The sequence below is a fragment of the Pieris napi genome, chromosome 1 (genome assembly GCF_905475465.1).
Source record: "Pieris napi chromosome 1, ilPieNapi1.2, whole genome shotgun sequence".
Lineage (NCBI taxonomy): Eukaryota > Metazoa > Arthropoda > Insecta > Lepidoptera > Pieridae > Pieris > Pieris napi.
Genome location: NC_062234.1, coordinates 13,074,260 through 13,087,130, shown reverse-complemented (window position 1 = coordinate 13,087,130; position 12,871 = coordinate 13,074,260). Strand labels below are relative to the sequence as shown.

Here is a 12,871-nt window from a genome sequence, read left to right as displayed (position 1 = left end):
TATATAAATTTTGAATTAATTATTTTGAGATTATTTCACTATCCTTACACCAGTATTATATTTTAAGCTATTTCTGTTATTAATTTATAGTATTTTTTTGACTGAGTTGTTAGTGACGCAAATTAAAAAATATTTTATTTCTCCACGTAATTCCGTTGCTCAGCCTTGCGTAAAGCCAGGTGCAAATAACTGAACATACTGTAACAGATGCGTCAATCAACGTGTGCGATAAAGCATTGTTAGTCTGACGTTTTAGTACCATATAAGATTTTAATTAATAAGATTACGTTCACTTAGAATTTTATATCTTTACATTCTATAGTGATATATATACTCTAGTTTTTCTAGCACTAAAACAAACAAATATAAATATGTCTTTGCTCAAACATAGTATATTTTGTACTCACATTATCGTTTAATCATAGAAAAATTGTTATATAATAATTTTACTAAATTTGGGGTCGAGTTTATTTTTTAAATAATATATTTATAAATACTTTTTCAATCGGCAATCCCGTCGAAACGAAATTTGGATTAAGATACAAAACCACAACAAATGAATATTTATAATAGTTCTTGAAATATTTATCTAACAAAAAGTGTGCCCACGGTATTTACAAGACCTAAGTAATATGTAACATAAGCAAAAGGTGACAATAACTAATGGTTACTCAAACATTTCAATTGGTCAATATTGACCGCCGATGATCGGCTCCAAGAAGTCACACTTCGGTTACTGAGAAAGGTAATGTCAAAGTGTCAATTGTCAAAGTACCAATAAACACGACGTAAGCTTAGCGTAGTATGTTTACAGGGTTTTAAAATAAAATATTTAATTCTGAATATTACGAGTACTTTTCAAAACTTATTTTTACAACCAGATTACCATTATCTTAAATACGATGTATTGTGTACCAACATCTTCTCCTGTCGTATTGTGCAACATTACTTTTATTATAAAATTGTATGTGTTAAGTAGAAATTATTAAGTCAAGTACCATTAATATATCAAATGGAAGACTATCTGCCCGCGACACAGGGAATCCTTGTGTAGGGCTAGTGCACTTTTTTTTTAACTAAACATCCTTTTAACATAATAAAGTTTTTTCTTTTCCTTAATTAAGAGCGTTTGAAAGACGACAACGCATCCGCTAAAAGGGGTGTATATGGGCTGCAGATATGGCCTTTGTCAGACCCGCAGGCTCACATTTTATAAAAAACAATAATGAAAATTATATAAGCTAATAGCATTTTTCAATCACCGATTTATAGATTTTGAAATAACCTAGAATAAATAGACTGGGTCGATATTTGTCATGCATTGCATTTCTTTGTGAAATGTATGAAGTATGACAACAAGACACAAGAGCGGCGGAGAGTTTCTTGCCAGTTCTTCTCTTGCGTTCTACGCCCTTGATTTGAGAACTGGCAGTAAATGTAAAAATAGAAGCATTTAGTGTATATTTCATCATCATTCATGTCACCTATAAGAATAAATGATTTTTGACTCTTGACTTATATGATTGTCAAACTTATACTTCGAGTCCTAACATTAATCTTTTATTTAAAACATTGCAAATAAATTTAAAATTAGATTTTATGTCAGTTAAAGAACCATTTAAATCCATATTCCGTGTTTTAAGTGTTAAAATCGGCTATAATTACGTCATAGATGAAGTTGAACTTACCGTGAATACGGGTAGACCAAGTCCAATGATGTATAGCATAATGTTGGTGACTGTAGATTCTTTGTACGGGTGCTTAAGGGACTCGTCATCGCAGAAGAAGCCTCGCTCATACGGAGCTCCCCATAAGTAGAAGACGAGTATTAGGAAGCCAACTGTAACAAAAATTAAATAATTATTGCAAATATTTGTGAGTTTTATAAATCTCTGCCGGCGATTAAATTCTATCAAATTATTTTAAACTGAAACTTTGATATTATGCAGTTTAAAGGTAATGGGCACTAAAAGAGCAGTGTTGGCCTAGCGGGTTCAGTGTGCGACTCTCATGAGGTTGTAGATTCGATCCCCGGTTGTGCAGCAATGGACTTTCTATGTGCGCATTTAACATTCGCTAGAATGGTGACGGAAAACATCGTGAGGAAACCGGCTTGCCTAAGACCCAAAAAGTTGACGGCGTGTGTCACGCACGGGATTGACAAATGATAACGAAACAGATAAAGAATTCTGAGACCCAGACCTAAAAAGTCTGTAGCGCCACTGTTTTTTTTATTATTAAAGATTTCTAATGCTAATTTAAAAAATGTATTTTATTTATTAAGATTAAAAGAGACTAAAATATTGGTATGAGTTTAAAAATAAATTATCATTTACTAGTAAATTTAAACATGGAACAACTCATTATATACTACAAAGAATATAATCCGCCAACATTGTTCCAATTTTAAAATCCATTATCTATGGCATGTTCTCCATACCATCAACCACAGTTAACACATTTTTTAGAACATCCACAAAGTTGTAACACCAACAAGGATATTAACAGCGCATCGGTTATAAATCTAAAAACCCCTAAAAACGCAATAAAAAATTTAAATTGGTGAAGAGTGATCCCATTTGAATTAACTATTGTTTTACGGATTGTTTCGTTTCCAAACATTCGAGGGACGGACAAAAAACAGCAGGTATGATATATAGATAATTGAAGGGTTTGGGACAAATTAATCGGTCTTTGAAGTGAGCACGAGATTATTTATTTTTTCTTTCATCGTGCACTTAGTTTTCATAAAAATCTTCTTTTTGATATTTTTTTCTTCTGTCTGGTAATTAGTTGTATAATAATTGTGATTCATTAACCCTCAGATTAGCTTTTCATTTTTGTTTATATTATTGTTATTTTTTTTACATTTTACTTTGTTAGTTATAGTAAGTGTAACATGTCATTTGATGTTCTTTTTTGTTAATTACTTATGCACTTCTTGACCCTTTGTAGGTGTTTCTTTTTTATTGTTCCATACTAAGGTTGCCTGGAAGAAATCGCTTGTTACCGATAAGGCCACCTGTTGCCTAATGTAACCTCATGAAACCTGCTTTTTTATATGTATTTATGTATATGCTTTGTGCTAGGGAGTAATGTGGGACCCGCTACTGTCCATACCCACTAAAACAGCGTAGGCTAGTCCGCATCACACGATCAGTCGTCAGTCGTGAATAGCCACGATCCTCAACGGTTATTTTGACCAAATATATACAACCACTGGACTTTGTTATATAATATCTAGATTTTATTATAGCTAAGCTTATCAATTATATATGTGATTTCTCACAATTTATTAACTCACATTTGTCAAGTACCAAATCTAACAAACCTTATTAATAAAGCCAAATTATTAACGCAGAAACTGTAGTAATATTAAAAATCATATCCAGTAGTTATATGAAACCGCGTTCCCCTTTGTTATTGATCCGTATTCCGAACTAAAACAACACACACTCCATTATCGTTCACTTTGTTCAAATCACTGCTGTCTACAGCTTTTACGATCTCTGCTAAGAGAATTATTATTGTAAGTTACTTTTTAAGTTTATATTTTAATCTTAGTATTGACTGTCTGTACAATATATAATAATCTTTGACTAATAAACTTATTTACTAAATTAAGCGCATTGTGTAAATGTTTTTCAATAAACAAAAGCTCTTCAGTAGTACTAACATTTGTATAAGTTAAAGCCCTTTAGAAATGAAGTCATACACTACAAATACATATATATATAAATATATTCATGTTTCAACTTTCAGCAATTTAAATAATTAATTAAAATGTCCTATAGTATTTTATTTTCTAGATACATTATATTTTTTACAACGTAAAATAACTCATTTTCTATTCACAATTACTTTAACTTTAGAAATCCTATCATTTATATTTGTATCCAATCAAAAACTCAATTTTTTTTCTATATATATAGAAAGTAAATATTGCATAGAGATTAAAAGATTGGACTAGAACTTAGTTTTTATCAATATATTGCAATCACTGTACCTGACCGATAAGGAGTTGAATGCCTTATATTGTGTTCCGATCATTTTATCATCTCTGAAATATAACACAAGATTTTCGTATGTTCTAAACTAAAAACGCCATAATTGACTAACCCTAAAAGCATTAGAAATACAATCAAAGGTATGTATGTGTTGTTACACTGAAATATGTTTTTCTTTAACCAAAATGCAGTATGGAAATTTAAGCCTTGCACACGTAGCATGAGTCACTATCAACACGAACAAAGGTGAATGACCTCTTACATAAGACATTACACAATGTTAGTTTTTCATAAACAATAATTTGATATATTGAAACTATAGGCGGACGCGTATTTCTCCAGCGTTTTTTAAATAGATTGTATTGTGGTTACGTAATTAAAATATTATAATATATGAGCAGTGGCCTGAGCGTGCGACTCCGAACCCTGAGGTCGTGTCTAATCCCGGATGTACACCGACATTTTCTTTCTTCGTGCGTCATTAACACTCGTACAGTGAAGGAAAATATCGTGAAAAAAACGGCATGCCTTATTAGACCCAAAAGTTAAAAAAATATATCCAGAATAAGATACAGAAATCGGAGGCTGAGAGCAAAGGTTGTAGTGCTTTTACTCTTAGGTTCTCTACCTATTGTCGTAAGTTAACACCAGTACTGCTTAAGACAGAATAATTTTACGAAATTTAATCTTAAGTTCTGATCTGTTTGAGTTAGTATATGATATTAAACAAAAATTAAGAGTATAAATTTGTGACGGCATAATATTACCAGATAATTATTCTACTATTATTTTATATTAAAAATGAGAAGAGATATTCTTAAACTTTACCAATTACACGTCAAATTCAAAACCTTATAAGGTTTTTATGTCGATTAAAAAATATTTTTTCTACTTTTACGTCGACCAAAGCAGATGCGTTGAAAAATCTATTCAAATATCTAGCAGTAGAATAAATACTAAAGGAATTTACAACCGCTGATAACAGTCACCGTTAAGTGAAGTTTAAAAAAGTAGGAATACGTTGCGCTTATTGTATTAAATAATGTTATAGATAAAATACACCATTGTAAACAATATATATGTGTTTAATTAAAAAAATTAAAGTGCAACTTTACGTAATTTTATAACCCGATTTCGTCGGATTGATTTAAGATATATTGTGTTCGTGTGTCAAAAACGTACATATACATATAATAATATAAGAAAGCAAAAGAATATTTGTAAACCATGGTTCATTTACCGAATCAAAAAATACAATCGATTTATATCTGCCAGACCGTAACATGTCTCATTCCACCGGAAAGCAGTAATGAACTAATGAATGAACACTCAACATTGTGAATTACGACTAAATGTTGCCGTTATTAATCTCCAACTGTCGGACGACCATTGCTTCATGATGATTCTCTTTCTGTGCCAAAATTTGTCAAAACTAAAACAAAACTTACGGGAGCGAAATAGTAGTAAATATCATTACTACGTTATGTGTGCAACATTATCCGTCATTGGGCAAGCCTCATATCCACGTCTGATTCATTAACATTTTTAAAGTTATACTTCTTTTGGCGCGTTACGGAAAAATTATGAGAGTAAATTTTTACGATGCGCGCAAAAAACCGACACCCGCACACCGTCGCAAAAAACTACACCCAGAAGTTAACATAGTCAACATTTTAAATAAAAAATGTAAATTTCTTTAAATATGTAGATTTTTTTTTTTATATTTAAATAACTTTATTTAACTAGATAATGCTTTATAATAAAACTTTCAATGTATTAAATACCTTTTTTCTATTGTTAGTGTAGTTTTTTCTACAAACGTAGAATAAGGCCTTGTTACGCCAAAGAAATAACTTTTAACGTTCGTTACGTGTACGTAATGTTTTTTTAAAGCTATTTTGTCAAGACCAAACCTCCCAGTTAGGGAGCGTTCAAATATTACGTCACGCAATTTTTGGAGATTATTGGACCCCGCCCCATGTAACGCGCCGTAACGTTTTTCTGTACCCAATAGTAAAACGTTTCGTGACCACCCAGTACCTAAAAGTTATCATTATGTGTAATGTATTGGAAAGTCGATAATAATTTATAATATTAACAATAATGCGTAATTTAATCCCCGCCCCGCGTCCTAGGTAATGTCCACTTTTGAACCGTGTGCTTATGATTCTAAATATTAAGTGTCAAATCAAGAGGGTACAACGGACGAGAAGATCTGGTAGAAAATTAGGTCTCTCTTCTAAACCGCCATGCTCTTCATCATAAGCAATTAATAAATGATATCAGATAAAATCTAACAGTTACCATAAATAACGTTTATATGGCAATAAAAAACATATTTTCAACCAATAAACGTGAATATGACGCACTGGTATTTTAAGTCTAATAGCTTCTCAAACTTACGCCTACACAGCGGACGAATAAATGATGTCATAGTCCCAATAAATACCCTAAACTCGTCCTTAGCACACAGTGACATCAACTTAGTACGATAATTTTCTCATCATTATCCCAATAAAACACATCGTTGAAAAAATCAGTACAGTATGATCATTAAATAATAAGGAGAACAACGGTTATTGCGTTCGAGAGAGCATTTATATTAAATAAAATATAATTATGGCAATATATCATAAAATTAAATAAGGTGAGCGCAAGAAGTGCAAAACTACAAACACACATAACTTATTCAAGAAAAGAACAAAACAATTAAAACAGATTTGAAGGACACATTAATCATTGTTAATATTATAGGGATACGATGTGGGCAAGTAGTGCTTGTACATTAGAGATTTAAAGTAAGATAGAGAAGGAGCAAAGCGGATAGGGACAGGAAGTGAATTTCCATAGCCTCACTGGGAGGCCTCGGCGGACTTCGCCAAAAAATACGAGTTATGCAATAGGATTTCAAGGATATTTTTTCGGAAGAGATTATGTAAAAACCGATATAATAAATTACTTACTCCTTGAAACCTTATAATTCCATTTAAAGCGATTTATTTGCAACGAATTGAAAGCATTCAAAGATACTATACTTTATTCGACACCTAGCGTTTATTAGTACAGGATTTTTTTATAGACACCTGTACACAGTACAGCGACTCAAGAAATTTAATATAATATCACTGTACGATTGGAGATCTTTAGTCGGTGTTACGTTCTTGTATAAATTGCTAAATACAGAGCAGTTACCTCTTACGGGACATTAACATTGTCGTCCCTTGCTCATTCCCAAGGTCAATCAGCAAAATTTAGCGAATTCCGTCTGCAAAAACCTAGCAATTCAGGCACCTCTCTTTCGAGTACCTATCCGGAGCTGGATTTATTCGGTAGTGGGCTGATCAATTTTAAAGAAAGCATTGTTAAGTGCTTATCTCATACCTAATCCGCTGTTTTGCTGGTAGTTTTTATTCGGCTTAACATTTCTGGTATTTTTGTTTTATCTTGTTGTACCTATATATTTTAATTGTATTATTTTTTGTAACATTTATGTTTACCTAAATTGTCAAACATTTTAGATAAAAGAGCTTATAAAATATACCGTAGATTGTACGTATGATGTGGTAAACTTGAATAAATAAATAAAAAATAAACTAAATAAAACAAAGCAGTTTAAAGGAGGGTAGTCAGTAATAATTTATTGCTTTGTTAGCCAAAACAGGCATTGTTTCAAACGAGTCATTGTTATAATGTATGTTAAGTACAGCTGCTTCGAAAGCCTCATTTGCAACTACAAGCCTTTATGATTTTTTAAAAGCTAAGCTGTTTTTTAGCTAAAGGTCAAACATATGTTAACATAGAATTTTAAAGAAAACATTGGAATTTCTTCTTAGAACAAATGGAACGCATGAATAATAATCCAGTGGCATTCCTAAATGGGTATTTTTATTTTATAGACAAGTAGGTAACCACTAACCAGCCTCATGTATCATAGATTTTTGGGATTGAGACGCATATCTCCTAGTTTCCTCACGATGTTTGCCTTCACAATAGAAGAAAATTCCATTGGTGCAGGGATGATCATCGACACTTAAGCCCCTTGGTCAACACTACTCTAGTACACATTACGCACGTATAAAATATAATGAATTCAATAATGTGTCTATAATGGAGCATATTTTGGCCTATGTTACTCAAAATTTTTTTTTTAAATGTGGCTTTACAATTAAGTGGAAATTTTTATTAACTTTTTAAACGAACTCGTTAAATCAACAGTGTTGACACTTGAAGATTATTAGGACACATAAATCCGACATTCAAAGGAGATTTAAATTAATCCTACTGTCATTAATTAAAATATAAAGCGAGTAATTATAGCGCTAATTAAATACCGTTAGTTCTCAGTCCGGAGCCTTTTAAAAACACATTCTTACTCATAAGGTAATGCTGAAGTTGTTATATTTTTATTTATTTAAAGAAAAAGAAAAGGCAAAAATGTATGTGACGATGGAACATTAATTGGTCACAAATGATCTGTCCGCCAAAGCGTAGACACTAGACGTCTATTACAATAGTATTATATATAGTTTATTGCCAGTTCTTCTCTACTGTTCTTCGCCCTTGAATTGAACTGGCAGTAAATGTATAATTAGAAGCATTTCATATATGTATATATTTTTTTTTTTGACGTTCATAAGTGTAAATTGCGTTACCTATATGAATAAATGATTTTGACTTTGATTTAAATTAATAAATTTGTAACATATAAACGTTTAGATATATATCCTTGAAAACAAGTAAAAAATCCATCAATTTAAACAAACATAATATGTTCTTTAACAATTCCACGATATAATTAATGTGTGAACATTGATTAACGCTTGTCGAGAAGTCGGCGCGATTGAGCATTTCTTATATCAATTGTTGAGAGTAATTACTTAATCACTAACTTATTAACATTGTCTTTTTATATGAGCTCTTCAATAGTATTAATTGCAATCGATTGCATAACTCTTATAAGTGGCTTTAATACATGATATTTATTCGTTCAGACGAGAGTTTGATAAAGTTAAACAAAATTAATAGTAAAACAAAGGCATGTGTCTGCTTCATGCCTAGAAATATTAAAAATAGTAATTTCTGAGTTATAAACCAACATATATATAGATATTATTCTTACTGACTGGATATGAAGCTAGGATATAAAAAGTTTATCGAACGGGATCTGCGAAGGCAAGGTCACAGTTTACAATTACGATAACAATAATTATAAATAATAAAACTTTATTCATGACAGAAATATGTTGAATTTTTATTAAAAAGTTAATTAAAATGAGTGGCGGAGAGTTTTTGCCAGTTCGTCTTGCCCATTCTACGCCCTTGACTTGCGAACTGGTAGTGAATGTAAATTTAGAATCAATTAAACATATTTTCTGTTGACGTGCATAAGTGTACTTGGTTACCTATATGAATAAAGTTATTTTGAGTTTGAGTACCTATGTGATTTTGACAAAATTTATCTGTCGCTAGTCCCACATTGCGATCCCATGATCTAATCAAACTAGGTAGCTAATATAGCTTGTAGATAATAAATTAGATTATAAATTATTAGCTTTAGAATCCACAAAATTGAAGGGAGTTAGAAATAAAATCGGCCGTTACACACTCAGAAATAGAAATCTTTCCTTTCTATATATATTTTCTATAAATATTAGTAAAAAACTGCCTATACTTAATTCTAATTAGGCAGGCAAAGTGATATTAAGATATTCTATAGTTATCTTAACTCCATTGGGAAATCAGCGATCGTAAAGTAGAGTCGTAAATAAATCCTCTTAAGAATAAGTTGGTTGTTAAAATATGCTATTAAATGTAGGAAGCAAACTAAATAGGGAAACTGGGATATTTACATGAGATATTTTTAGAAGCGATAATGAGAAAAATATGGTAGAGTACTTTAAGTCTTAAGGTACAAGTAATTTTGTACGTAGATACAAGAGTGAAATTTTACTAAACTTATGGGCTCTCAAATGGGAGTAGTGGATATGTGACTCAACACTGAGGTCGTGCGTTTGAATACAGACTGTGCAATTGATTTATGTGTTCAATTACTAGTTTATAGCTGCCAAGAAACAAATAGAAAGAAACAAATTGTAATACAAATTATTACCAATTTACCACCTCGATAATAGGTGCGGTGCGGACGGCGTACACGAACGCAATGCTTATAATATGATAATGTTTACAATTAAAAAGTAAAAAAAAAACAATTAGTGGCGCTACAAGCTTTTTAGGTCTGGGCCTCAGATTTCTGTATCTGTTTCATGATCATTTGTCAATCTAATAGGCAAGTAGGTGATACGCCTTCTGGGCCTGACACGCCTTCGACTTTTTGGGTCTATTAAAAAGTTCAATGTTCGTTCCCATACTCCACCGAAACAGCTTGACCAATTTTTATCAAATTTTATATGCATATTCAGTAGGTCTGAGAATCGGCTACTGTCTATTTTTCACTAAGTGATAAGGGTTGTCCACCCCTAACATTTTATTTTTTAGACGAAATTTTATTTTTTTTATAATGTGCCATTAAAAAATACATATAACCCTAAATTTTAACCCCTTTATCACCAATCCTTATTTTTATTTGTTATTTAAAATCTTATGACTTGAACTCTGAGGTTTATATTATAGAGGAAAGGATAGGCTAAGTAAAATCACGTTAAGGAGAAACGAAGGTCGCGGGGGCAGTAGTATATATGAAGAAAAAACAATAATTAATTGTAGATGTATTATGCCCAATACGTGGCGTAATTATTAATTTTCCCGTCGTATATTGGCAAGATATTGCGGGCTGGGGAAAGTCATGCATTTGCACAATATAAAACGTCGTCTACACTACCGCTCAAGGAAAAATAATACTGTAATCGTCATAAATACATACCGTAATAACATGTTAATTACATGCTTGTTAAATCAGCATATTTACTCGGAAAACATTGATACGATCTTGTAAAGAGAAATGCTTAATTAAGACATTAAACTGATTAATGTTTAAATTATGTTCTTTTCTCGTTGAAAATAGTATTTACGCTTTATAACAAAAGAAAACGCAAATATTTTCGTCATTACTTTCGTAAATCGCGAATTAATTCGGGATGAAAAAACGGTGTGGTTTTAGTTAGCATAAATTATTACCGCCTCGTTTGACGAATGATTTACTTGCAAAGCCGAAAATGTCAGAGACAGTGAAAGCTTTATAATTCATTATAAGGGGAAAACTGAAACCGGAATAGTAAAATATACAATACACTGACGGTGAATACGCTCGGGCGAAATTCATGGTTGTAAGTGGCTATTATCAGGTTTCCATTCCAACAGTTGTATTAACATTAACTTATACTACACTAGCAGACTCAAAAGACGTTGTCCTTTACTACGTATTAAATGCAAAAAAAAAATTGTAAATCTAAACCATTCTGAAATCCACTTAAATACACACAATTTTTTTTATATTAATTTGTATAAAGCTCAATTTAAAAGTTTTAAAAAGGTTGTTGTATATCAAATCAACAACAAAAATCTGAAATTCCAATTTTCTTATCAAAATATATATACTCGTAAAGCAGTCACTACATACATATACAATTACTCGGCAATAGCGTTTAGAAATTAACAAATAAAATTCGATTAAAATTTAATTTAATCACGATATTTATCTTCTAATATTTTTAACGACGAAGTAACAGATCAGCAAAAACAAAGGATTTATGATTTTCGTGTCCCGTGCGTAGGAAATTGTTTAATTAATTTTGGAACAGCTCAGTACAAAACACAATGTTTCTTTATGTTTTATTTGAATTGAGCAAAGAAAAATAGATCAAAAGCCCTCAAAAGGCATCGCTTTGTATGCACAAACCTAGAATCATTTCCCATACAAGATGCAATTATGTATTTACAGGTTACTCTAGTACTGGTTATGCTCAATTGAATCTCAACAAGGCTATACAATTCTCACTGTAATTTGTTTCGACGAAGTCTGAATATTACGAAATTACGTATTCAGTATAATCTCCAAGTAGAGAACTCCGGATTCTCAATACGATATTTAAGATTTTCTGCCTTATAGACCACAAGCCCATGAACAAAAAATACCTGTGAAATGACCCAACCTGAATTACGCTTAGAAGGCTGTTACTATATCTGAAAATAGCTCTGAGCACTATGCCGTCATTTCTGAGCGGTACATGTGAGTACGTGAGTGAATGGACTTTCTCAGGTACAATGGGGGAATTTCGACTAATTATTAATGTACGGCTTTGTTATAAGTGTATAGATGATTAAAAATAAATGTCGAAAAACCTAGTGCCGTACAAAAGTGATGGTGCCGGAAGTCGGTGCAAATTTTTAATTCGACGACAGTTGCAGAAGCAATATAGGTCATTTATTACTGTACGGCATTTGTGTGATTCCTTTTGGACACATATACAGATACTTTACCCGTAAACGCCGTACATATTCCCAGCGGAGCGGTCGAAAGCCAAGGGTCGCAACATATGTCTGATTAGCATATAGGTGATGATGATATGAAACAACATAAAATTAAATGATCTTGAGAGTACTTCACAAATAGATAACATTTTCCAGCATGCCGTACATTTTTTGTGGAACACATAGGTGTATGGGGTAAATAACTTTCCTCAGAAAAGAGTCATTTTCCGGTGACTTTTATCTGTACGGCAATAACACAGGTTATTAATACTTAAGACAATCTTTAATAAAAGATAAATGCCGTACACTTTCGATAGTCCGCTACCACCGCCTACCAATACAGGGCGTCCCAAAGTTATGGGAAATGAAGGGAAAGTACCTTAAATATCGTAGATAGGGTATTTTACTAAAAGAAGACTTTATGTTATTTTTAAAGT

General features: G+C 31.8%; 1 protein-coding gene across 1 annotated transcript in view; it reads right to left on the bottom strand.

Moving 5' to 3' along the window:
* The window catches only part of LOC125050372 (putative phosphatidate phosphatase), an 86,444-nt gene that overhangs the window by 50,999 nt on the left and 22,574 nt on the right, over positions 1–12,871 (bottom strand). Inside the window, exon 2 of the mRNA XM_047650164.1 lies at positions 1,689–1,840. Within this exon, the coding sequence (XP_047506120.1) occupies positions 1,689–1,840 (152 nt within the window). The remainder of the gene's footprint in view (positions 1–1,688; positions 1,841–12,871) is intronic.